The sequence below is a fragment of the Monodon monoceros genome, unplaced genomic scaffold (genome assembly GCF_005190385.1).
Source record: "Monodon monoceros isolate NGI ecotype Baffin Bay Population unplaced genomic scaffold, NGI_Narwhal_1 Super_Scaffold_7, whole genome shotgun sequence".
Classification (NCBI taxonomy): Eukaryota; Metazoa; Chordata; class Mammalia; order Artiodactyla; family Monodontidae; genus Monodon; species Monodon monoceros.
The window spans coordinates 14,347,257-14,370,529 of record NW_021703784.1 but is presented as its reverse complement, the minus strand read 5'-3'; the positions used below and the strand labels follow the sequence as shown (position 1 = coordinate 14,370,529).

General features: G+C 51.2%; 1 protein-coding gene across 2 annotated transcripts in view; it reads right to left on the bottom strand.

Annotated features, from left to right (window-relative positions):
- The window catches only part of LOC114886812 (FXYD domain-containing ion transport regulator 6), a 30,127-nt gene extending 7,177 nt beyond the window's left edge, over nt 1-22,950 (bottom strand). Inside the window, exons 1-4 of one of the 2 annotated variants that reach the window (XM_029207858.1) lie at nt 22,812-22,950; nt 1,380-1,442; nt 747-782; nt 552-626 (exon numbers count right to left, since the gene is read on the bottom strand). In XM_029207858.1, coding sequence (XP_029063691.1) covers nt 552-626; nt 747-782; nt 1,380-1,437 — 169 coding nt within the window. In that variant the 5' untranslated portion in view covers nt 1,438-1,442; nt 22,812-22,950. Of the gene's footprint in view, nt 1-551; nt 627-746; nt 786-1,379; nt 1,443-22,811 lie in introns of both variants that reach the window. The other variant, XM_029207857.1, reaches the window with a different exon arrangement.
- Between the last annotated feature and the right edge of the window lie 323 nt (nt 22,951-23,273).

Sequence of the window (23,273 nt, the reverse complement as noted above, 5' to 3'; positions counted from 1 at the left end):
CAGTGAGTCTGTGAGACTGTGCGAACAGCAGCCCCGGCTCCTGGGCACTGCACGGTTTGCACAGCTGCACGCGGCGATCCCTGGTTGGAGCAGGGCTCTTCGGCGGCCAAGGTTCAACCGTCAGCAGTTTGGATGGCTACAGCACCATTGTCTGCTTGACCATGTAAACGCAGAGAGCTCCATGCAGCCCAGGCTCACGGGGGGAAACACATGCAGGGGCACAACCCTTGGAGCACTCTAAAGACAGCCCCTGTCTCCTCTCCTGTGACTCCCCCACTCGCGCCCTGATGGGGACGGCAGGGGGACAGCCACCTCCGCCCCTTCGTATCTGTGCTTGTTTTCATCGAGCACTTATTTTGTTCATTCTTCACTGTTTCACTGAGCACCTATTATGTGCCCAGCAGTGTACTAGGCCCTGGAGATAACTAGGAAGACAGACAGCCTCCTTCCCTCTCCAGGAAAGAGAACCGCCAGTCTCTTACACTGTTCGCCACTCACTTCACAGCTGCAGACACTGCCCTTAGAGTGAACAAAGGAACAAACAAACTTACTTAGGATAAGCAGGATCCCCACCGAGAAAAGGACCACAGCAAACACCAATCCCCCGATCCTCAGGGTCTGGTAGTCTGCCAGAGGAACAAGAGTGAGAGATGGAAGAGGGGAAGGGCCAGGGACAGCATGTCCATCCCTCCCCTGGACGGGGCTGTGCCTCCCCCTCCCCACCCAGGGTCGCTGTCCCTGCTCACCATAATGAAAAGGGTCCTTTTCTTTCTCCTGCTCAGCTGCTAGAAAAACAAACAGGTGTGGTCAAGGGGGAGACAGCTACACATCCTGATTCCCAAATATCCTACCTTGTCTCACAGGCCTCACTCCCCACAAAGGAATTCCTGGGAAACAGGGCCCATGAAGCAGAGATGCCCGGAGAAGCACGGAAGGGTGGGCCTGCCTGCCAGGGCCAGCCTAGAAGCCAAAGGCAGGTGCAGCTCAGAGCACCAATCAGAGTCTGCATTCACAGCATCCACATTTATTGCTCCTTTGTATCTTACGTCATCATCAAAAGGCAGGGTCTATTTTCCTCTTGTTATAGGTGGGGAAACTAAGACCACGGAAGGACACGTGACTTGCACAATCTAGAGACTGAGGTACAAGTCTGACTCCCAAAGTTCAGGTTAAAAGTCTACAGGGACCTGGTGGGCTTGAGGGCTGGAGCCCATGGGGAGAGGTGGGCAGGCTGGAATAGGGGCTGTGTTAGCTGCTGCCTTCCAGGACTTTCTTTGCTGACTAAAGGCGGGACAGCTGGTCAGACATGTAGAATCTGAGAGCCCCCCAACCCTAGTGTCCCAAAGGGCCTGGACCTTCCACCAGAAAGGGGTACTTACCATTGGCCAGGACCGCCGGAGCCAGCAGGCCGCACAGGTAGAGCAACACCACCTCCATGGCGTCTGGGGACGGAGGGAGGAAAATGACTCTCTGGGTAGGAGACTCCCCACTCCAACCCTCAGCCCGGCGAGGGCCCCAGTCGGATTCCCACCCCAACTCTGAGCTCTCTCCACACGGTGTGAGGTCAGACAACAGAGCCAAAGCAGCTGACGTTTATAGACTCCTTACGGAGTGCTCTGCACGCATGAGTTCAATTACAACAGAATCAGTTCAACTAGCAGGCACTGTGACTAACCCATTTCGCAGGTGAAGAGGCTGAGGTTAAGGAGGTGAAAGGGCACTCATGGTAGCGAGCAGCACAATCTGGATCCCAACGCAGCTCAGGAATGCCTCTGCCCGGCTGCCTCTCTGGTGCCAAAGTCATGAAACCCCCAAGGGCTTGGGAGATCACATCACCTGTGAACTCCTCTCTGGGCCACCTAGAGATGTGGCCATCTCTAGCTCATTAAGATGTCTGGGACTTTCTGACCTGGTTCCCTACAACTGAGACCCACTGGCGGAAGTTCTTCTTTCTATCAGATTAAATGGGGCAGGTAAGCCAGGGGTTGGGGAGGAAGGCCTGCTGTTTCCTGGGCTCTTTAGAGTAAACCCTGAAATGCTGACAGCTCCCCATCAAGGTACCCCTCACGCTCTCACCTCCAGAGTGCCCAGGTCAACTCTTCCTATAGACTTTAGTTCATAATCCTCCAGATAGGTGGTTTGATTAAACAAAGGGAGCATGGAGACATGCTCTCTGAGCATCGGCGCCCTGGTCTCTCCTTCCCCAGAAAGGGCCTAAGACTTCTGCTCATGAGCTCAAGCCCCTGGTCTCTGGGGTCAGTGGCCCCTGGATGGAGGCAGAGGGCAGGGCCGGTTGGTCCCTCCCAGGGATGGATTTCGGTGCAGTTACACACACCTCATTCCTGGGCTTAATTAAAGGAATGTGGTAAAGAGCCAGAGAGGAAAGGGGAATGAAACCCGAAACACGAAAGCCCAAGGCTGCTTCTTCTTTCTTAGTGGGGTGAGGCTGGCAGCGGCCTAACCCCCTGCACACTGTCTAGGGGCCAGGACCGTGCTTGCTCTGCCGGTTCACGCCCTATTCCGTTCCGGCCCCCGCAGCCAGCAGCCCCCAGCTGCCCTTCACCTCCCAGCCAGCAGAGGTCAGAAGAGCTCCATCCAGAGTCAGGCCAAGGCACAGACCCAGAACTCTGGACTCCCAATTCAAGGAGCGTTTCTCATAAGGCAGTCATTTACCTTCAATGCTACTTCATTTAATATTTGTATTTCTTTTAAGTTTCATATTACATTTTATATGTACAAAAATATATGTGGGCTTCCCTGGCGCAGTGGTTGACACTCTGCCTGCCAATGCAGGGGACACGGGTTCAAGCCCTGGTCTGGGAACATCCAACGTGCCGCAGAGCAACTGGGCCCGTGAGCCACAACTACTGAGCCCGCACGTCTGGAGCCTGTGCTCCGCAACAAGAGAGGCCGCGACAGTGAGAGGCCCGCGCACCGCGATGAAGAGTGGCCCCCACTCGCCGCAACTAGAGAAAGCCCTCGCACAGAGGCGAAGACCCAGCACAGCCAAAGATAGGTAAATAAATAAATTAATTAAATTTAAAAAATATATATATAACACACATGTAATGAAACATAAAGGAAACACCCATTAAGTAACTTAAGAACTAGAACTTTATACATACTGCTACATTTACTTCTATTTTCCTCCAACCCATCCCTCTGCTTTACTCCCAAAAGTAAACAGTACCCTGAATATATATTTTTAATCAGTCCCTTGCTCTTCTTCAAAAAAAAAATTTTTAATTAAGATACCATTCACATACCATGAAATTCATCCTTTTAAAATGTATGATTCAATGATTTTAGTATATTCACAAAACTGTGCAACCATCAGCACTAAGAAACATTTCATCATCTCAAAAAGAAAGCCGGTACCCACTGGCAGTCATTTCCCATTTTTCCTTTCTCCCAGTCCCTGACAACCACTAATCTACTTTCTGTCTCTATGGATTTGCCTATTCTGGACATTTCATATAAAAGTATCATAAAATACATGTCCTTATAGGTTCTCTGAGTTTATTCTATTGTTTTTTTCTTTAGATTTATCTTATGTTGGATGCCTAGTTCATTAATATTTAGCCTTTCTTGTTTTCTAATATCAGCATTTAAGACTATATAACCAGGGCTTCCCTGGTGGCACAGTGGTTAAGAATCCGCCTGCCAATGCAGGGGACCCGGGTTCGACCCCTGGTCCAGGAAGATCCCACATGCCATGGAGCAACTAAACCTGTGTGCCACAACTACTGAGCCTGTGCTCTAGAGCCTGCAAGCCACAACTACTGAGGCCCGCGTGCCACAACTACTGAAGACTGCACACCTAGAGCCCATGCTCCACAACAAGAGAAGACACCGCAATGAGAAGTCCACGCACCGCAACAAAGAGTACCCCTGCTCGCCACAACTAGAGAAAGCCCGCGCACAGCAACGATGACCCAACGCAGCCCTAAATAAATAAATAAATAAATAAATAAATAAATAAAAAGACTATATAACCCTCTAAGTGCCACTTTCACTCCAAATATAAGCTTTGAAATGTGGCTTTTTGATTATTGTTTAGTTCTTAGTACTTTAGACTTGCATTATAATTTATTTGACCTGTGCATTAAGAAGCATGTTTTTAAAATGTCCCAATGTATAGTGATTTTTAATTTGCCTTTGTTACTGACTTCTAACAAGTGCACTGTGGTCAGAGAATGTGGTCTGTAGGATATAGATACCTTGAAATTTACTGAGGCTTGCTTTATGATCTAGTATATGGTTATTTATTTCAAAAATTATATTCTATGTAATTCCTTCATTGTTGGGAAGAAAGTTCTAGATGCCCATTAAATTAAGATTATTAATGGTGTTATTTAAATTTCTATATATTTTCTCAGTTTTTGACTGTGACCTTCCAAAAACTGAGATAGGTGCTTTAAAATCTGCCACTGTGAGGAAGGATATATAAATTTATCCCTGTGTCTCTCACAATATTGTAATAGAAAGTTTAAAACTGTTATATTGTCCTGTGAGTTGGACCTTTTAGGATTATATAGGGATCCTGTCTTAAATTCCATTTTACTTTCTACTTTTCTGTGTCTTTATGCATTGTATCTTACCATCTTATAAATGTAAAGAGCTAGATTTTTAAAAATTCAACCTGATTATTAACTGTCAAGTTTACTCCATTCAACTTTACTGTGACTATTGACATATTTGGTCTGATTTCTACCATCTGTTCTTCCCTACTTTTCTTATGTGTATTTCTCTTTCGACTATTTTTTTTTTCTTATTCATTTTCTCCCTCTACTGCTTGAGAAATTACACAAGTTATTTCTAGTCTTTTAGTGGTTACCTTTGGAATTTTACCATTTGTATTTTCCATAGACTGAATGTTTGTGTTCCCAAAATTCATATGTTGAAACCTAATCCTCAATGAGATGGTATGTGGAGGTAGGCCTTTGGGAGGTGATTAGGCCATGAGTGGGGGGAGCCCTCGTGATGGGATTAGTGCTCTTCTAAAAGAGACCCCAGGAAGCCCTCTTGCCCTTTCTTCCATGTGAGGGGTCCGTGAGGAGACGCTGTCTATGAGCCAGGAAGCAGGCCCTCATCAGATACTGAATCTGCTGGCAACTTGACCTTGGACTTCCCAGCCTCCAGATCTGTGAGAAATAAATTGCTATCGTTTATAAGCCATCTAGTCTACGGTATGCTGTTATAGCAGCCTCTGAACAGACCAAAACAGTATTCAACTTAACAAAGATTTTAAAAGTCTAAAGTTAAAATGTATAATAGTTATTAGGTACAACACTCTTCTTGAAAAATACAGATCACCCCCTTCATGATATATATGCTATTACTGTGCAAATTTTCAGTTCCTTTCTTAATCCTATGAAACAGACGCTAGTGTTTCTATTTCTTGGAAAGAACATTTGTTTAGATTCACCCACGTGTATAGTGGTCAGCCTTCAAGCGAGCCCCCAGTACCTCCTGGTATTCACATCCTGTATACTCCCCTTCCACAGTGCACCAGGGTTAGTCTGTGTGACCAATAATATATGGCAGAACTGATATGTCACTTCCAATATTGGATTATAAAAGGCACCACAGCTTTCTTTTCCTGCTCTCTCTCTCTCGGATTGCTTGCTCTGGGGAAAGTTACCTGCCATGTCTTAAGGATGCTCAGGCATCCCTGTGGAGAGGCCCACGTGGCAAAGAACTGAGAGCCACAGTTCAAAAGCCCACTAGGAAGTAAGGCTGCCACGAACCACGGAAGTGAGCATGGAAGCGGGTTCTCCAGCCTTCACTGACTGCCACCCTGGCTGCCAGCTTGACTGCAGCCTCATCAAAGACCTCGAGCAAAACCACCCAGCTACGCTGCTGCCTGACCCCTGACCCTCAGAAACTGTGTGAGATAACAAATGTTTGTTGTTTTAAGCCACTGAGTTTGGGGGTAATTTGTTATGTTGCAACAGATAACTAATACAACTTATTTACTAACTCATTTGTTCGGGATTCCTTTTGAATCTCAGACGTCCATCAAGCCATTTTCTTAATTCCCAGAGAACATCTTTGAGAATTTTCTTTAATGAAGATCTATTAGTTGTAAACTCAGTTTTTGTTTATAATTTCACCCTTCTGGTGGACAGACTCTAATGTGATCCCCAATAATTCCAACCTTCTAGTATTCAAACCTTTGTGTAATCCCCTCCCCTTGAACAGGAGTAGCAGCTGGGACTTGCTTCTAGCCAGGAGAGGGGTTATTAGGTGAGCAGGGCCCCTCCTGGGAGTAGGAAGGACACATATCAAGGGTTCCAGGCCACTAGTCACTGCTACACCTTCCCCTCAGCTCCCCCCAATCACCTCCATAGATGCTCACGTTCAAGTTAATCCCCCCCACACATACACACTGAATTCCTAGATGGAGTTATACGATCGTGGGTTCTGCAAGGGATAAACAGGTGAACAGGACAGGGCGGCAAGGTTTGAAAGCAGAGGGCTCTGGTGTATCAGCAAATGTGAAGAGAGCTTCACAAAAGGCAGAGACTACATTCAAGTTTCAGCCAGCGGGGCACGGAAAAGGGGAGCAGGGAATACAACAGGAGACCCGGGACGTTTCCATGGAGGAGTTGACATTCCAGCTGAACCTTGAAAGCAGGATGGGATTTTGATGGACAGGGGTAAGAAGAGAGAAGAGGAAGGGCATTCTGGCAGAGGACACAGCATGAGCAAAGGCAGTGAGAAGGGAAAATGGGAAGCGGGGATAACAAATAGTATTCAAGTTCAAGTTCGGTTCAAGTGGAACCTCAAGGTACTTCATTCAGTAGTGGCCACCTGGGCTTCCCTGGTGGCACAGTGTTTAAGAATCCGCCTGCCAATGTAGGGAACATGGGTTAGAGCCCTGGTCCAGGGCTCTGGTCCACATGCTGCGGAGCAACTAAGCCCGTGAGCCACAACTACTGAGCTTGTGCTCTAGAGCCCCTGAGCCACAACTACTGAGCCCATGTGCCACAACTACTGAAGCCCACGTGCCTAGAGCCTGTGCTCCGCAACAAGAGAAGCCACCGCAATGAGAAGCCCGCGCACCGCAATGAAGAGTAGCCCCCGCTCACCGCAACTACAGAAAGCCCACGCGCAGCAACGAAGGCCCAATGCAGCCAAAAATAAATTAAAAACAAAACAAAAAAAGTGGCCGCCTTTAGTGGCTTCCTCAGAAGGATTCTGAATGAACTGGGGCAGGAGAGAGGGCCTTCATCCATTAGTAATGTCTACATAGCGCAGGAGGGGGCCGTGACAGCCATCTGCAAAGTATTTGCCATTTCTAGAGTAAGATACCTTCCAAAACAGTGAATAATCGGGTTGTGTAAAGCATGAGGGTGTGGGTGGTGAGAATTCTGGTAAGACAGTTGGGAGACAGCCTCTAGAGGATCTTGAATGCCAGGCTAAAGAGTAAAGACCTGTCTTTGTATTCTAAAGAAAACATTCCTGATCAAGTTACAGTGAGCTGAAAGAAATACTGTTACAGATTTGAAAAGGGACCAACTTCGCTCGGTCAAGCTGCTGCCCAGGCCTGGACTATACCAGCCACACCTCAGCACAGGCTTCCTCAGGGTGCCTCTTGGACCCCCACACACACCCATTTTTTAAAATCCCGCTGGTACCCCTGGCACTGCCCTCGAGTCGAGTGGCCAAGTACACATACAGAGCCCCTGACGGGACACAAAACGCCTTTCTCTCACTGATCCACCAAGAGACTCTCTCTCTGCCTTCCCTCCCTCCCACACAGCTGCCCCTCTGTGTCCTACACCCTCCCAGTTCCCACACATTCCTTTATCTCAGAAAGGAAGCTGGGCTGCCTGGGGCTGACTAGGGGGAGGGGGAGATTAAGAGGTGGTAGAAGTGGTACATCTCATTTCCAGGCCACAGAGTTTAAGAAGTAGATGGAAGAAAGGAGGGAGGGATCTTCTGCAGATGGAAAAGCAAGGCAGAATTGGGTGGAGCTGGGAGAGGACATTCGGGAATATTACCTTAGCTTCCTGTGCATGTGAGGTCATGGACCCCCTACCTGGGGGTGCCTGAGGACCTGGTTCCCTGGGAGGGGGCTCTAGCGAAATCATCACTGTTAGACGGGGAGTCTTGAACTCTAGATCATTCAGATCATCCTCCCCATGTAGAAAATGGAACCAGTCACATTTTGCTTCCTCGGCAGCATCTCCTGAGAAAGGATTGATTTTCCATTCATTTTTCTGCTCCTTTCCATGCTCTCATTTATCTCTACATTGGTAAACAGCTGACACGTTGGGCGGCAATAGCACATCCATGTTAATTTTCCTCCCTGATCTTTCTGCTGTCTGCACATTTGCTTTTCTGCATGTGCAGGAGAAAAGCAATCAGGAGAGTTTCTCCGGTGATTATCTTTCCATCTGAGTCACATAATTTCACATAATTGCTGGGTAAAAGCTGCTCAGAAAGAGAAGCCACTAGCTGATGATCTAGCATCATGCTATGTTATTTTTGATTACACGCAGCAGCGAGGTAGATCAGAATACCCAGTTCTATTGTGAAAATAACTCAGAAATGACCTCCCTTTAAAATGTATAGGCTCCAAATTACAGTGGAACATCATTATCTCATCCTCATCTCTGTCTCACTCAGCCCCCAAGGCCTCACCTCCCATCCCTTCCATCCCACCTGCTTGCCTTCCTTTGGGTTCAGCCCATCAAAAAGATGCCCAGGGGTATCATCAAGGCCTGGGTACTGGCAGGATCCCCAGAGAAAGATGAGGCCCCCTCTCCAGACAGGACATGCCAGAAGGGAGCCTTTTATGGGGTCACAGAATGCCCGAGCCCCAATGTTTAGGCTAACAGGTTACCCTAGACACGTTATTGTATGATTTAGCCTATGACGTATCCAAACCTTTGCGACAAAGAAGCTGGTTAAAAGAAAATTCCACTGTATATAAATAGGATATAACCAAGATCTGAGGTTTACCAGACGGAGTTAGAATCACAGAATGCCAGTGAGTTAGAATGATTGAGATGAAAGCTCTTACTTTTTATTGAGGAGACTGGGGCCCCAAGAGGAGTGCTGCAGCCAATTCGTCCAGCTAGTCAGGGGCAGAGCCGGGCCCAGAACCCACGCCTCCAGCCCCTGCCTACTGCTCCGGTCTGCTGGGATTGGGCAGTGGGCAGGCCAGGGCTGGAGGAGAGGAGCACAGTGACGGCAGCAGGGAAGGCTGAGCAATGCCTGAGAGCCCTCGGGCAGCCCAACCGGAGCCAGGAAAGAAGACACGGCACCTCTAGGAATGCGGGTGACGAGGGCAGTGAGGCGGGGAGCAGAGAAGCACTGCCAGGCTCCTGGGCTCTCCATGAGAACACCATCTTGGGAGAATTCCCTGGCGGAAATGAGAGGAAATGAAAACTCTGGGATGGGAAGCCCATATTTGAAGCCTAGCTTGGGGCCTGGATTGGATATAAGAAATGATAATAATAATCACGATAAACAGCATACAGGTCAGGTGCTATTTTTACTACTTTAAATATTCATTCTCATTTAATCTTTAAAAGGAGCCTATGAAATATGTGTTACCATCAAATCCATTTTAAAGGGAAACAAATTGAGGCAGAGGAAGAGCAGTCCCCTGGTGAGTGAGAGCTGGATCCCAAACTTCTGCCCAGCTCAGTCTGCTTCCCTGCTGGGGGTAGGAAGGGTAATCTTCCTGCTGTGAGTCCTGGATTCCAGCCCGCCCAGCCCCACATCCCAGGGGAGGGCTCACACCCACTCAGGGGCAAAGGGCCATGATGGGCCAACTGCACTGCTGCTCCCAGAGGGCTTACCTCCCAAGCAACTGCCACTCTGTTCCTTACTCCTGTCCCAGTCCAGTGGGCTTAGGCTGCAAGGCTCAGCCCGCTGAGAGAACCAAATGAACTCTGCAAAGAGGGGGTTCCTGCCTCTGGGTGAACATTTACCAACCAAGCCCTCTAACATTGTTGGCTTCATACATACTCACGAGAGAAGGAGACAGCAGCATGGACAGTGCCTGCCAGCTCACCCCGAAAGGAGAATTTCTATTCCCTTGTTGGATAGAGAGCTGTTCACTGGAGAGGGTGATTTTTTTTTGTAACAGATTATGGGATTTATGCTGTTGATTAGGTCAGAGGTGAGAGCATGGTGTCGGGGGCAGTGGGGGATCAGCCAACTCCCCTGCCGACTTTCCAAGGCTATTATAAAGGTCAAGTGAGATAATATATGTCAAGGTTCTTTGTAAACTGTGAAGCTCTGTGATAACAATACCTAATATTTATTAGGCATTCATGGCATGCCAAGTACTGTTCTAAGTGGTTTACGTGTACTAACTCATTCAATCCTTACAGTAGTTCTAGGAAATGGCTCTGATTATGATCGTTCCCATTATACAGATGGAGAAACTGAGGCCAGAAAGGTTAAGCAAGTTGTCTAAAGTCTTTGCTCCCGAGTCCTCGCTTTTTTTTTGAATTTTATTTTATTTATTTTTTTATACAGCAGGTTCTTATTAGTTATCTATTTTATACATATTAGTGTATATATGTCAATCCCAATCTCCCAGTTCATCCCACCACCACCACCCCGCCACTTTCCCCCCTTGGTGTCCATACGTTTGTTCTCTACATCTGTGCCTCTATTTCTGCCCTGCAAACCGAGTCCTCGCTTTGAACCACTCCACCATCCTGCCTCTCTGCCACCCGGTGGCGTTGGGGCCTTGAACAAGTCACTCTACCTCTCAGAGCCTTTGCTTCTGAAACTGTAAAACAGGAATAATAACAGGCATCTCAGGAGCTGTGAGGATTAGATGAACCAGCCTCTGTGCATGGGCAGTTATTTGCCCACACCTTCCCCTCTGGAGGGGAGACAGCTCCTCCCCCACTCCAAAGCTACAGGTCTACTGGGGGCTGCCAATCGCAGCCCCTCCCTCGTTGCTAAAAGGACTGGGTTTGAGACTTCGGTATTCCCCCAGGGGCTGTCACATCGTCCAGAAGCAAGGGAAGAAGGGTCAAAGCAGCCAAGCTGTGAAATCTGGGGGTGGGGGGATCTGGCGGGGGAAGTCAGGCAGCAGCTCACAGGTGAAGAGCCCGTGGGAGAGAAGCAGGGAGAAGAGATGGGGACAGGGTACTGGCTGACTGTGCTCCAGCTCATCTGTTTCCAGCCCAGCGCTGCTCTGCCCATCCCACAGGCCGGCTCTATGAACCGGTAATCCCTGCCTTGCCCCCGGCAGACGCAGTGTTGTTTGGGTCATTTGCAATGAAGAGACACCATGTCACAGCCGAGCACTCTGCATGGCAAATAGCAACTGCTTTTTAAGTATCAACTGTTGATTCTATCATCATCCCCCCAACTCTTTCCTCAGCTTCCACCTTTATTATCTAGCTTCTCTTGGGAAATGGGGAAGAGATACAGAGAACACAGCTGCGGAAAGGCCCCAGCTGCCCCCTTTCACTTCCCAACACAGGCGGGGGACAGGCCTCAGCCCGCAGAGGAAGCAGGCAGAGGAGGGCTCTACAGATGCAAAAGGCTCCCCAGAGCCACTGCCCTCTCCGGCCTCCAGAAAAACAGGCTGCATCACCCAGGGCCACCAACAAGTGGCGTGGGGAGCTCAGATCTGCCTGGGACAGCAGGGACGGGGCCACATGGGTGAGCCCCTACCAAGAGACACAGAAGCAAGACAGGACCTGAGACAGAAGAGGAAAGAGACCCCAGAGGAAGAGCAGCTGAACGGGGAGGGGCCCAAAGAGAAGTGCGAGACAGGCAGGCAAAGGGAAGAGAAAGGAAGAGTCTGCAGGACAGAACTGGAGGCTGGCCAAGGGGAGGGGCTCCCAGCAGAAACTGAGCAAGAGATGCACACGGTGACAAAGCAAGGAGAGGTGAAGACTGCTGAGAAAAGAAATCGGCTTTGTAGAAACATCAAGCAAGGCTCCACACTGTCGCCCTCCCCATGAGGCCCCAGCTGGGCCTCCATCCTTGGCTGCCCGTGTGCCTCCACCATACCCTGCCTGCCCCAGTCACACGGGTGCTGCGAAGAGCAGAGAAGGGAAAATGCCCCTGGGCAGGGCGTGGGGAGGAGAGTCAACGGACAGCTGCAGCTCCTGGGAGAAGACATTTCATCCCCCTCCCTGACTGTAGGACAGTTGCCCAGTGGAAGACACAGGGTCTCTGCTGTCCAAGCAGCCTGCTGGGCAGGGCCGAGCAGACTTCTGCTAGACTGGGATGGTACTGTGCACCCTGGTCCTCCTGCCTCTTGGATTTAAGGGAGGTTGAGGCAAGATATATCAGCACAGAGACTCTTGTCCTACAGCCCCAGACCCTCTAGTGTACCTGTGGCTGTCGTTAAGACGAAGGGGGACCGATGGTGTTGTGTACGCTCCACCCAGCCCTGCTCCTGCTACCTGCCCGCGGTGGCTGAAGGGAATGATGAGGGTGATGGTGGTGATGTTGATAACACCAAACATCTGTAAGACACCCGACTCACCAGGCAACTTCACAAGCATTAGCTCAAAGGAACATCACAACTGCAGGCGATGTTGGATATCATTGCCATTTAACAGATTAGAGAAGGTGAGGCTCCGAGTTACGTTGCCTCGTTCAAGGCCCCACAGCTAACAATGGCACAGCTGGCATCGGCTCCTAATTCTGTGGATGCCACATGCTAGGCCCTTTCCACTCTTCCTTGCTGCCTCCCTGGCACATGTGGCAATGCATGGCGACTAAGGGAAATCAAAATGCTGACCTTGACCCAAGTCCATGCAGGGCTCATTGGACGGGAGTGTTCTTACCCAGGCCAGGGGAGAAAAACCAGCGTGAGAGAATAACCCAAATAAAATTAAATAGCTTTATTTAACTTTGGCATGTATTGTGTCATTTTTTCCCTTTCACAGTTTCCTGCTCAACTCTATTCTGTCCACTACGACTGATGTGAAGGCTGGGACCCTGGAGCCGCTCAGGAGGTGGGAGGAGGCCTGGCATATCCTTCAGCCATCGCTGGCCCCCAGCTATTCACAGGTCTTCCCGTCGCTCCCAGCTGAGCTTCAGCACCACCACGGGCTCTCCTCTCTCCCTCCCCAGTCTCCGCACAGCAGTTGCTGGGCACCCTGATGCTCTCTGCCTAGCAGAACATCAGTGTATTCATGCGGGGAGCTACACAGCATCCCAGACCAGTTGTAGGGCATCCTGTCCACTGGAGCTAAGCTCACAGCGGATGCCAACAGAACTACCAGCCCAGCAACTGACAGCCTTTCAGAGCAGACTGCCAAGCTGCAGATCCCCTTCTTTTCTGGTATGGTTCAGAATTAGATTAGGGTGTAGAATTGAAATAAAGACCACCCCTACTCAAAAATATATCCACACCCACAACATTCTCCCAAGGAGAGAGTTCTTAATTCAACCAAATACTTCATTCAAAAGGTAAATACTTACATTCCTAACAGTTATTTATATCTCGGCCTGAGTTATTTAATCAGATTGCTTTCCAAAGAGCTGAGATCTGCCTGCACTTAGGTGGAGAAATTGGTGGAGAAGAGAGGATAATTTTGGAGCAAGGTGTGATTTTGGAAAGAGTGGCATCATTACCCTTCCAGTAACCAAATTAACAAACATTTCTTGATGGCCTACTGCTGCCCAGGACCTTAGTCATCACTGGGGGAGCTGCAGCAACACAGTCCCTGCCTCACGGAGCTTACAGTCTTAACTGAGTTCACAGGGTTTCCTCCCCGCCTGCCGAACTCCACGTGGTGTCGGTGGCAAAGTCCCAGCCACGCTGACTCCGGCGCTCTCTCTATCATCTTCTCTCCCGATGCTCGCTCCATAGTTCAGACCCTCATCATTGCTCCCCTGGGCTGCTGGTATGATCACTTCCCTCCCAAGCTCAAGTGTATCATGGTGCTTCCGTATTCTATTTATTTTTTTAAAAATCAAAACTTTTTATTCTGGCATATAAACACCTCTAAGTCTATCCCTTTTCTACCCTTTCAGTATTTTCTCCCATTACTTTCAGCTAAGATGGTCTATTCCCATCCCCTGCCACACGTGTTTTGATCTCCAGGCCGTTGTATATTCTGTTCCCTCCACTTAGAATGCCCTTCCCTCTCCTGTTTATTCCAGTTCTCAGCTCTGGCTGCACCTTAGGATCACATGGAGAGCTTTTTCATAATAATAATAATGGGGATCAACTATGTCCCATCAAATTCTAAACTCTGGGGGTGGGACCAAGGCATCAGTAATTTTTAGAATCTCTCCACTCATTCTAACGTGTAGCCAAGGTTGAAAAATTCTGTCTTTGTCCAACTGCCACTCCAGCCCACGGGCTGACTTTCTTTCTCCAGCCTGTGACCTGTCATTAGCACTGATTTGCCACACAGCACATTCTGGTTTAATGCTCTCTTTAATAAGGTTCTCCTGCCTGGAAACTCTCTGTGCTACTCCACAACTTGTAAGACCTGGGGCGGTGCAGACAGCCAGCGAGTGCTGGTTGACAGATCGATGTTTGTCTCGAGGAGTGGAAAGCACAGCTCTGATCACCAGGCCCTGGAACCCTGCTGAAGTGGGGGCACTAAAAGGGACTGGAAACCCAGCACTGTCAACATCGACAGTGATGAATCGTGCTGAGGGTATGTACCCTTGATCTGATGTGATAAAAGTTGCACTTTACCTTTGTGATTTTCCTCCACCAAACCCATAAGCCCAGTCTTATCACGAGAAAAATGTCAGCTAAATCCCCATTGAGGGGTATCCTGCGATATACCCGACCAGTCCTCTTCAAAAACTCTCAAGATCATCAAAAACAAGGCAAGTCTGAGAAACTGTCACAGCCAAGAGGACCCTAAGGAGACACGACAACTAAATGGGATGTGGTTAACTGGATGGGGTCCTGGAATAGAAAAAGGACCTTAGGGAAAAACTAAAGAAATCTGAATAAAGCATGGTCTTTGGTTAATAATAATATATCAATATTATTTCATCAATTGTAACAAACGTACCACACTAATGTAAGACAGTAATCGGGGAAACTGTGCAGGAGGGTTATATTGGAACTCTCTGTACTAGCTGTTCTGTTTTTCTGTAAATCTAAAATTTTTCTTTAAACGGTCTATTAAAAATAACTCAATAAATTTTTAATTCATTTAAAAACAAAACAGCTCCCCAACCACACATGCTCACCTTCCTGGCAAGCGGTGTGGAGCCCTGCGCTCTGCTGGTGATGTCTGATGTTTCTGTAATAGGGGCTGGGCTTCTGTGGTTCAGACCAGAGCCAAAATCCAGCAAAGGCTTTTAGAGCTGCCTTTTCAAATAAGTGCTTTGGGTCCAACCAGAGGTTGCTGATGGATCTGTGCCCTTCAGAGGAACATGCAACGTGTTCCCTTGATCTGCATGTTAAACGCTCATCAAATAAGCATAAACATAAATTATTCTCTTTAATAGCCTAACTATAAAATTCCAGAGAAGGGCTGAAGAGCAGAGAGAACTCAAAGCCTGGGACTCAGGAGAGAGCAGAGGGTGGTGACATTCTCATAGGCCGAGGGGCTCACAGTGGCTGCTATCACTTTGCTGAATTCCCTGCACTGCCCCAGGGCAGCTGGACCTCCTTACAAGCAGGGCCGGGCCTCTGGCCCCCATCATCGCTGCTGACACCCACCAGGGTGGCCCCTTCCTACCAGGCCCCTCTCATCACAAGGGCCCTCAGGCCTGGCAGGGCCCCCTTGTGTAGCCCCATCCCTGGGTCTGCCCCACCGTCCTTCCTTCAGGGAGGAGGGCACCCCACAGCTGGGAGGCTGGAGGCTGGGCCCACCGGCCCCCATGACTCAAAGCTCTTCCCATTCCGTGAGCCCAGACCCAATCCAGCCCGGCTGCACAGGGGGCATGGGAGGGACAAAACTCCTTTATCACGCACAGAGAACTTACTATTTTAACTCGGAGGCACCTTTATCTTTAATGTGGGATTACTTCTGAGGCAAAGGAAGAAAAGACCTGACCACAAAAAGAAATAAGACCCTTTCCTTAGAAGCGGACACACCGAATTCACAAATCACAAACACAGGCCTGGTTTCTAAAAAGATTCCCTGGAGAGACCTGAAGCTGGCCCACCAGCAGGGTCAGAGGGCCTTGCTTACCCCCTCCCCCGTCACTGCCGACTATGACCGTCTTTGCAGCGCCATCCCAGACGTCACCCTGTGGGCTTGTCCCAACAGCCCTCAGAGGCAAGCACACAGGGCAGCGCTGTGCGGCCAACCCCAGCACAGGCCGGTGATACAGTTGTCCAGAGTGAGTAAGGGAGCGGGACTATGCCTGCCTCCTGCCAGCCCAGGGGCCCGCGCCCCTGCCCCCCGGGGGATCTCAGTCCAGTTCCGGGGAGTCTGGATGGTGGGCAGCCTACTGACAAAGGCCCATTCAAGAGAGGCCAGACGAACAGTCCTAGCGGCAGAAACAGAAACTCGGAGCAGCGGCCAGAGGCCCAGGGGCCAGCCCGAGTAACCCTGCCCACAGCCAGACCACAGTCCCTGCCCCTTCCAGCCTCTGCTCAACAGCCCGCCTCCTTTGAAAGCACAGCTCCGGGCGGCGCGTTTGAACCTACAGGGCACTTTGTCTATGCTCACATTGTCTTGAGGGTAGAAATGACACAGGGATGCACCCTGCCCCATGGGCCTGCATACTTGGAAACCTGTCCAACCTGGTCCCGTCGCAAGCGTGGAGGTTTACCCGACCTTGTTTGTCTCTGCTTCGGGAAATGCACTGTCCCCTCCCTCCTGCCACACGCCTCATGGCCCCAGTTCCCACAGAGCCAAGGCCCATGCCTGTCTCCAGGTACCACCATCACGACCATGTGCATCTCTCCCATCAGACTGTGAGCTCCTTGGAAGCAGAGGCACATTCTAGGCATCTCTGAATCTCCAACACTTTGCATAGTAGCTGCTCAGTAAATGCCCATGACTGAATAAATGGATGCTTCAGCGTCATTATGCCTTTAGTCATAATCCAATCTAAGCCCAGAACAACCTGAGGATCTGTGTGGAATTTTAAAGGAATTTTAAAACTTTCTCAGTGTTCCCCTGCCCCCACCTCCTCCAGCCAGCTCTCCAGGTCTCCGTCAAGTCCCATTCACCAAAACGCTGTGATGAATCAGCTTCCTTCCATTGCCTTCAGCCCTTAAACACCTCCAGACCTCCGATAGGGTCTGACTCTTAGTTTTCAGACTCTACCAAAGGAACAGGCAGACTGAAATGACACATGGACATAAAGGAATGTATCCTTCAGGTATGTGTGGTGGGTACCTGGGTAGGAGTGACAGGTGGGAGAGAGCTTAGAGGGACAAGTGGGCTTTCACCGTGCCCTGGTGGGTGAGGACTTTTTCCCACATATGTTCAGTTCACAGATGCTCTCTGGGCTTTCTCCATGTCTGACACTGTGCCAGGCCCTGTCTGGGGCAAAAAACAGACCTTGCCTTTGAAGAGGTGGGAGTGGGTATGGGGAGCAGGTGTGGACATAAGTAGCTAAATGAAGGCTCAGTAGGCGTGTACTCTAAGGGAAGAATCAACCGAGCATTTCAGGGGTACCAGGAAGAGGAAAGCTTGTCTGTTTACTTGGAATTAGGAAAAGCTATTTGAAAGAATGAGCACTGGAGAAAAGCCTCAAAGGATGCTATAACAACAATAATGTCATTTTAATAATAACCATGTGTCATTATTATTACTATTGTTATTATTATAGCAGCTAGTATCTACTGAGTGTTTACCATATGCTAGGCACCAAGAAGCATTTGACATAGCTTACCCCTGGCTCAAACCTCATGCCCATTTGACAGATAAGAAAACTGAGGCTTAGAAGAGTTAAGAAAACTGGTAAGCATCAGCACCCAGATTACACCCCAAGTCTGTGCGTCTCCAAAGGCCGCTACCCCCTACTCAGCTGGCTGGAGTGAGGCAGCTCATTCCTGTTAGGGCCTGAGTGGAGGCAGAGGGTAGGAAGTGCAAGGCTCAGGATGACCATCTGGAGAAGGGGCCTGGAGAGGTGGCTGCAGCCGAGTTCCTGAGAGCCTCGAGGGCCAGTGCCAAGTACCTGTCCTCATTAATAGGCAATGGAGGGCTTCCCTGGTGGCGCAGTGGTTGGGAGTCCGCCTGCCAGTGCGGGGGACACGGGTTCAACCCCTGGTCCGGAGGCTCCCACATGCCATGGAACAACTAACCCCACGCGCCACAACTACCGAGCCTGCACTCTGGAGCCCGTGAGACACAACTACTGAGCCCACATGCCACAACTACTGAAGCCCATGTGCCTAGAGCCCGTGCTCTGCAACAAGAGAAGCCACCGCAGTGAGAAGCCCGCACACCGCAACGAGGATCCAATGCAGCCAAAAATAAATAAATAAATAAAACAAATAAATTTTTTTAAAAATTAAAAAAAAAAAAGGGCAATGGAGAGGTCAGACATATGGGCCCACAAGATCAGTGGTAAAAGGATGGGGGCTGAGAAAGTGGAAGGGAAGAGGCGTTCACAATGGTCTGGGTGAGAGACTGCACCGGGGTGAGGTGAGAGGGTGCTCGGGAACCTGTGAGCTCATGCCTGTGTGTTAGGTATGGAGATTATGTATGTGTGAGAAGGGGAGAGTGCGTGCCAGTGTGAGCGACACACGAGCAAGCGTGGAGCCCTGCTTGTTGAAGAAGGACGTTGCAGGGCCTTCCCAGGGGAGGTGCGGGTAAGGTCAGCTGGGGAGAGAGGGAGGGACAGGGCTAATGGATGGATCTGCCGGTGCAGGAGGGCTCCGGTGAATGAAACCAGCATCTGACTTTCTCACAGCTCTGTGGGTCCTGGGAAGCCCACAGGGCCTGGCATAGGGGAGGGACTCAGTTAACATTTGTTCAAGGGATGGCTTGTATGAATTTAAGACCTCGCCTCTTGTCCCTTCCCAGGCCTGGCTTTGCCCTCCAGCTGCATGGGGGGCACTGTCATTCCAACTAGATCCTCCCTCATCCCTGGCTTCAGATCAGATCTTCTGAGCTCAGCAGCCACCTTCCCATGGTCCCAGCCTGGTTCCCAGGGCCCCAGCCCCGCTCCCCCGCGCATCTTTGTAACAAGTGTGTTCCTGTGTGAGCTCCAAGCTGACTTCTACTTTCCCAGGTCAGAGGGCCCCTCCTCCTTCCCATTCCAGAGAAGAGAAGATGCTGCCAAATTGGTTCCAAGCTTTTGTCTTGGCCAGAGACACCCTGCTTCTCATTAGAGACAGAAAACCCTGATCGGCACCTCCCGTCATGCTCTCCAGCTGGTCCAAGGCTCTCCATCCAGAGGATTCACAGAGCCAGCAAATGATGGCCTTGGACCTCATCCTCTCCAGAGACCACATCTCCCAAGACTCCACCCAGCCCCAGTTTTCATCCTGGCAGAAGAGACCAGGTGCACATGGTGTCCAGGGGGACCGGCTACAGCAGCCTGAGAGAAAGAAGCCCAGTCTGAGCTTCCTGAGCATCTCCTGGCCCACGGGGTGAAAGGGGAGGCCTTCTCCGGAGTGACCGGAGACCAGCCCCTTTCCTGCTCAGCTTAGCTACAACCCTGTGTTATGAAATCATGAGTACAGTTTGGCACCCGGAGAGAAAAGGGATCTCTTTCAAGACTGTACAATCTATAAAAATTAGGAGGCAGAAATGCCTTAGAAATCATGAAATCTAGCCCCTCTGCTGACGGATGTGGAAACAGAGGTCTAAAATCGTGGAGGCTTTCAGTTGCTTGAGATCAGTCTAAACCATTTCTGACTTTTGCCAGAAACCCAGTTTGCATCCTAATGGATATCTGTGGCATGAATGCACTTCCCCCTGGAGCACAGGCAGGACTACAGCCTGGGTCTGTGTCTCCAGTTCACAGCCTTTCTGCTACAGGCTCTCTGCCTCCAGGGGCTGTGCCTGTCATGACTGGTTTGCTTCCTCCAGGGTATTCAGGCAGAAGCTGGTGGGTGATTTGTCAGACAGTGAGTCCTGGGGGCTGCCTGGCACAGTCTGCCACCCAGCTGGCAGCCAGCTAGGTCCAACAGGGCTGGGCTCTGACTTACGGGGGGTCTGGTGGGCTGGCTTCCCTATGGCTGTGGGGAGTTTCCAGGGTCTAGGGAAGTGCTCCTCCTGGCCCCTCTCCGGGCCACATTCTCCCAGAAAATAGGATGGAGCAGGCTCCCCACCCACTAGGGCACCCACACTTTGGAAGGGATCCTGGTCCCCAGAGGATTGCTGGCAATAAAGAAAAGAAGGCAAGTGATGTGGGACAGGAAGTATGGGGGTCACAAATCCTGGCTAAAGAGTCAGAGGCCTCAGCCACAGCTGGGTGTGTGACCCCAAGCCTCAGTTTCCCCATCTACGTGATGTCCTGATTGGATGTTCCCCTTCCGGCTCTGAGAAATCTAGGACTCTGAGGTCAGGGACTGTGTCTTCCTTCTCACCCTCATGGCCCTAGCAATGAACACATTGTAAGTACTTAAAACAATTCCTTGAATAATTGAATGAAATGGGGCCTAAGTCAGTCCAGAGATCACAAGGCGGCCAGGAAGGAGACCCCTGCCTCCGGTGACTACCATGAGGACCCCTAGAGAAGCGACAGGTCTTAGAAAAGCCCTGGCAATCCAGGAGCCCTCTGCAAACCCACTTCCTCTCCTAGATGCACAGATGTGGCTGGCGGAGCCAAGGAGAAAGCAGGAAAGTGTACCTGGGGGAGGGAGGATAGCCTGGGCCTCCTCCCTGCCATCACCCTACCTACACTTTCTACACTCACCTGGCTCCTCTTTCTGGCTCCCCTCTCCTCCCAGCCCCCATCCAGGCTTTGTCTCCTCTCCCTGCCCTCTCTGCTTTCCGCTCTCCAAACACAGTCACACTTTTCCTCCCTCCTCTGGGGGGGCTCAGAGCCTTCTGCTGGTCCCAGAGCTGCCTGATCCTCTGCTAGGCAGGAAGACCCAGCAGCAGAGTCCAGACTCCTAGGAGGGGCCAGGAGCCCCAGGCTTTCTCAGGGTCATGGAGAGATTTAAATTCTGGTCCACGCCCAGCCTCTTGCATCTAGCACCTAGGAGAGGGGCTGCCCTCTGAGGGAATCTGGAAGTGCATTCCTCTCCACCTTCTTCTGCAGGGTTCTTGGGGAGGTGTTTCCTTCTGGCCTTCTTGAGCCTTCCCCTACATGCTCCTTGGCATAGAGCTAGGAAACTGCCCTCTCTCTTCCAGCCAGACCTACTGCGAAGAAGTACTGCGTGTGTGTTGGGGAAGCAATGGGATGTTATTGCTGGTATGTGTGAAAGCACACACAGTGCGATGACAGGGTGTACGTGTGGCATTGGGGGTGATGTGTTGTGGCGTGGTATATGTATGGTGTATTTGGTGTGTTATGTGGTGTACATGTGGTATGATATATGTGTGTGTAGTGTGTTGATGCAGTGTGTGTGGCAAGTAGGATGTGCGGTGTGTGTGTGAGTGTATAGGTGGTGTGGCAAGTGTGCATATGTTTGGGGTGTGTTTGTGATGCGTACTGTGTGTTGGGGGGCCTGGATGGGGTAGGGGCCACATCACTTTGAGCTGGGAGCTAGCTAGCTCTCCAGGGTCTCCTACTCTGAGAAGTCAGGGATAACCAGTATCTAGGCAACCATGTTGGGGGGAGGGGAGGAGATATGGAGGTAAAGAATGGGCAGGAAAAGGAGGGAGGCTGAGAATTGAAGAGGGGTTTCTATGGCAACTACCGGGCAGGTCACGTGAAAAAGGCTAAGTTGCGGAAACAGATATACATATCCACACATACACAGTATGAGGGTACTGGGCCCTCACAGAGGGATCCTTCAACAGAGGACGTGGGCTGCCCACTGATCCATCTCCAAACCTGGAAATCTGGGCCCAGCCAGAGAGCACAACGCCAAGGAGACAAAGCAAGTGGAGACAGAGGCCCCATTTGTGGCGAGAAGCCCCGGCAGCCACAGCCCACCGTGTCTGGAGGTGGGCAGCAGGGGCCTAGCCAGGCCCATTGCTCCAGTGTGGCTGCTCCCTGCTCCCACCGTCAGGTGCTCCGTTTACCAGCCACCACTTGTAAGAGCCCAGAAGCGAGCGCCAGTAGCCCCAGGCGGCCCTTCCAAGTCTCCATGGAAGCCCAAGAGACACAATGGGGAAGGCTGTGCCAGGGCCAGCCCTGCTGGGGAAAGAGGGCTGGGTACCAGGAAAGGAGGGAATGGGGGGGGGGGCGGTCAGGGCCCCCTGGAAGAAGCTAGGACTGGTTAGACAAGAAGAGAGGAAAATTGATGCAGACACTCTCATGAACCCCACGCCCTGGAATCAGCCTTCCTTACCTGCCCCCATTCCCAGTGCCCCCTGCCCAGCCCCAGCTCTCCCTGTCCCCCAAGCACGGAGCCAGCAAGTTCCATTTTGTATGGTTATGTGTGCACACACACAGCCGGCCCCCTCCCTCTCTTCACCTCCGCACACTCCACTTAAACAGTCCAAGCTTCCAAGTAACAAAGGAAAAACCCCTGGACACAGCGGAGAGCAGCCCTTTCCCCTTCTCCCAAAACCGTAGCCCCAAGCTCTAGGTAGCGGCAAGCCCCTTTCCAGAACACCTTCAGTCCCACCGCCACGGCCTGCCTCCCCTCGGCAGCCCCTCTTCTCTTCCGACGACCACCTCCGGGTTTCCATCTCCTGCCCGGTTTCCGCGGCCCAGGCGGCAGCTGCCTGGCGAGGACCGCTCACACCCACCGAAACAAACCAACCCTGGCAGCATCCCGGCGCCCCGCGATCTGTCCCCACCCCAGCCTCTCTCCCTCTCCGGAAGAAGAACCCAACTTTGCCACCACCGCAGCCACTTACCTGCACAGCGCGGTCCCCTCCGAGACAATCCCAGGAGGATGCGCGGAGTCCGGAGGAGCCTGGGAGCGGCGGGGCTGTGGGCAGGGCTGTGGGCGAGGCTTTCGCTTTTTTCCCGCCTCCCTTGCTGGGAAGGGCTGGGGCTTGTTGGAGAGGCGCGTCCTGCAGGGGTGGGGAGTGGTGGGCGGGAGCTCAGCCGGGGCTGGGCTCCGGGGACCGCGATGTCACCGTCCGCCGACCTCCTGTTGGCGTCCGCGCGCAGACCCCTCTCCTGTTCGCCGCGCGCCGCCGGCTCCTCGGAGCGCGCCGCCGCTGCTCCCGGGTGCGGGAGAGATTCTTTCTCAAAGGGCAGGCCGCTCCGAGAAGCAACAGGAGACCGCCGTCGAGGGCGCGGGTTAGCGCCGGCGCGCATTCGCCGCCAGCTGTGGCTTTCTGGTTTTCCTCTGCTGAGGGTGGGGAGGGAGC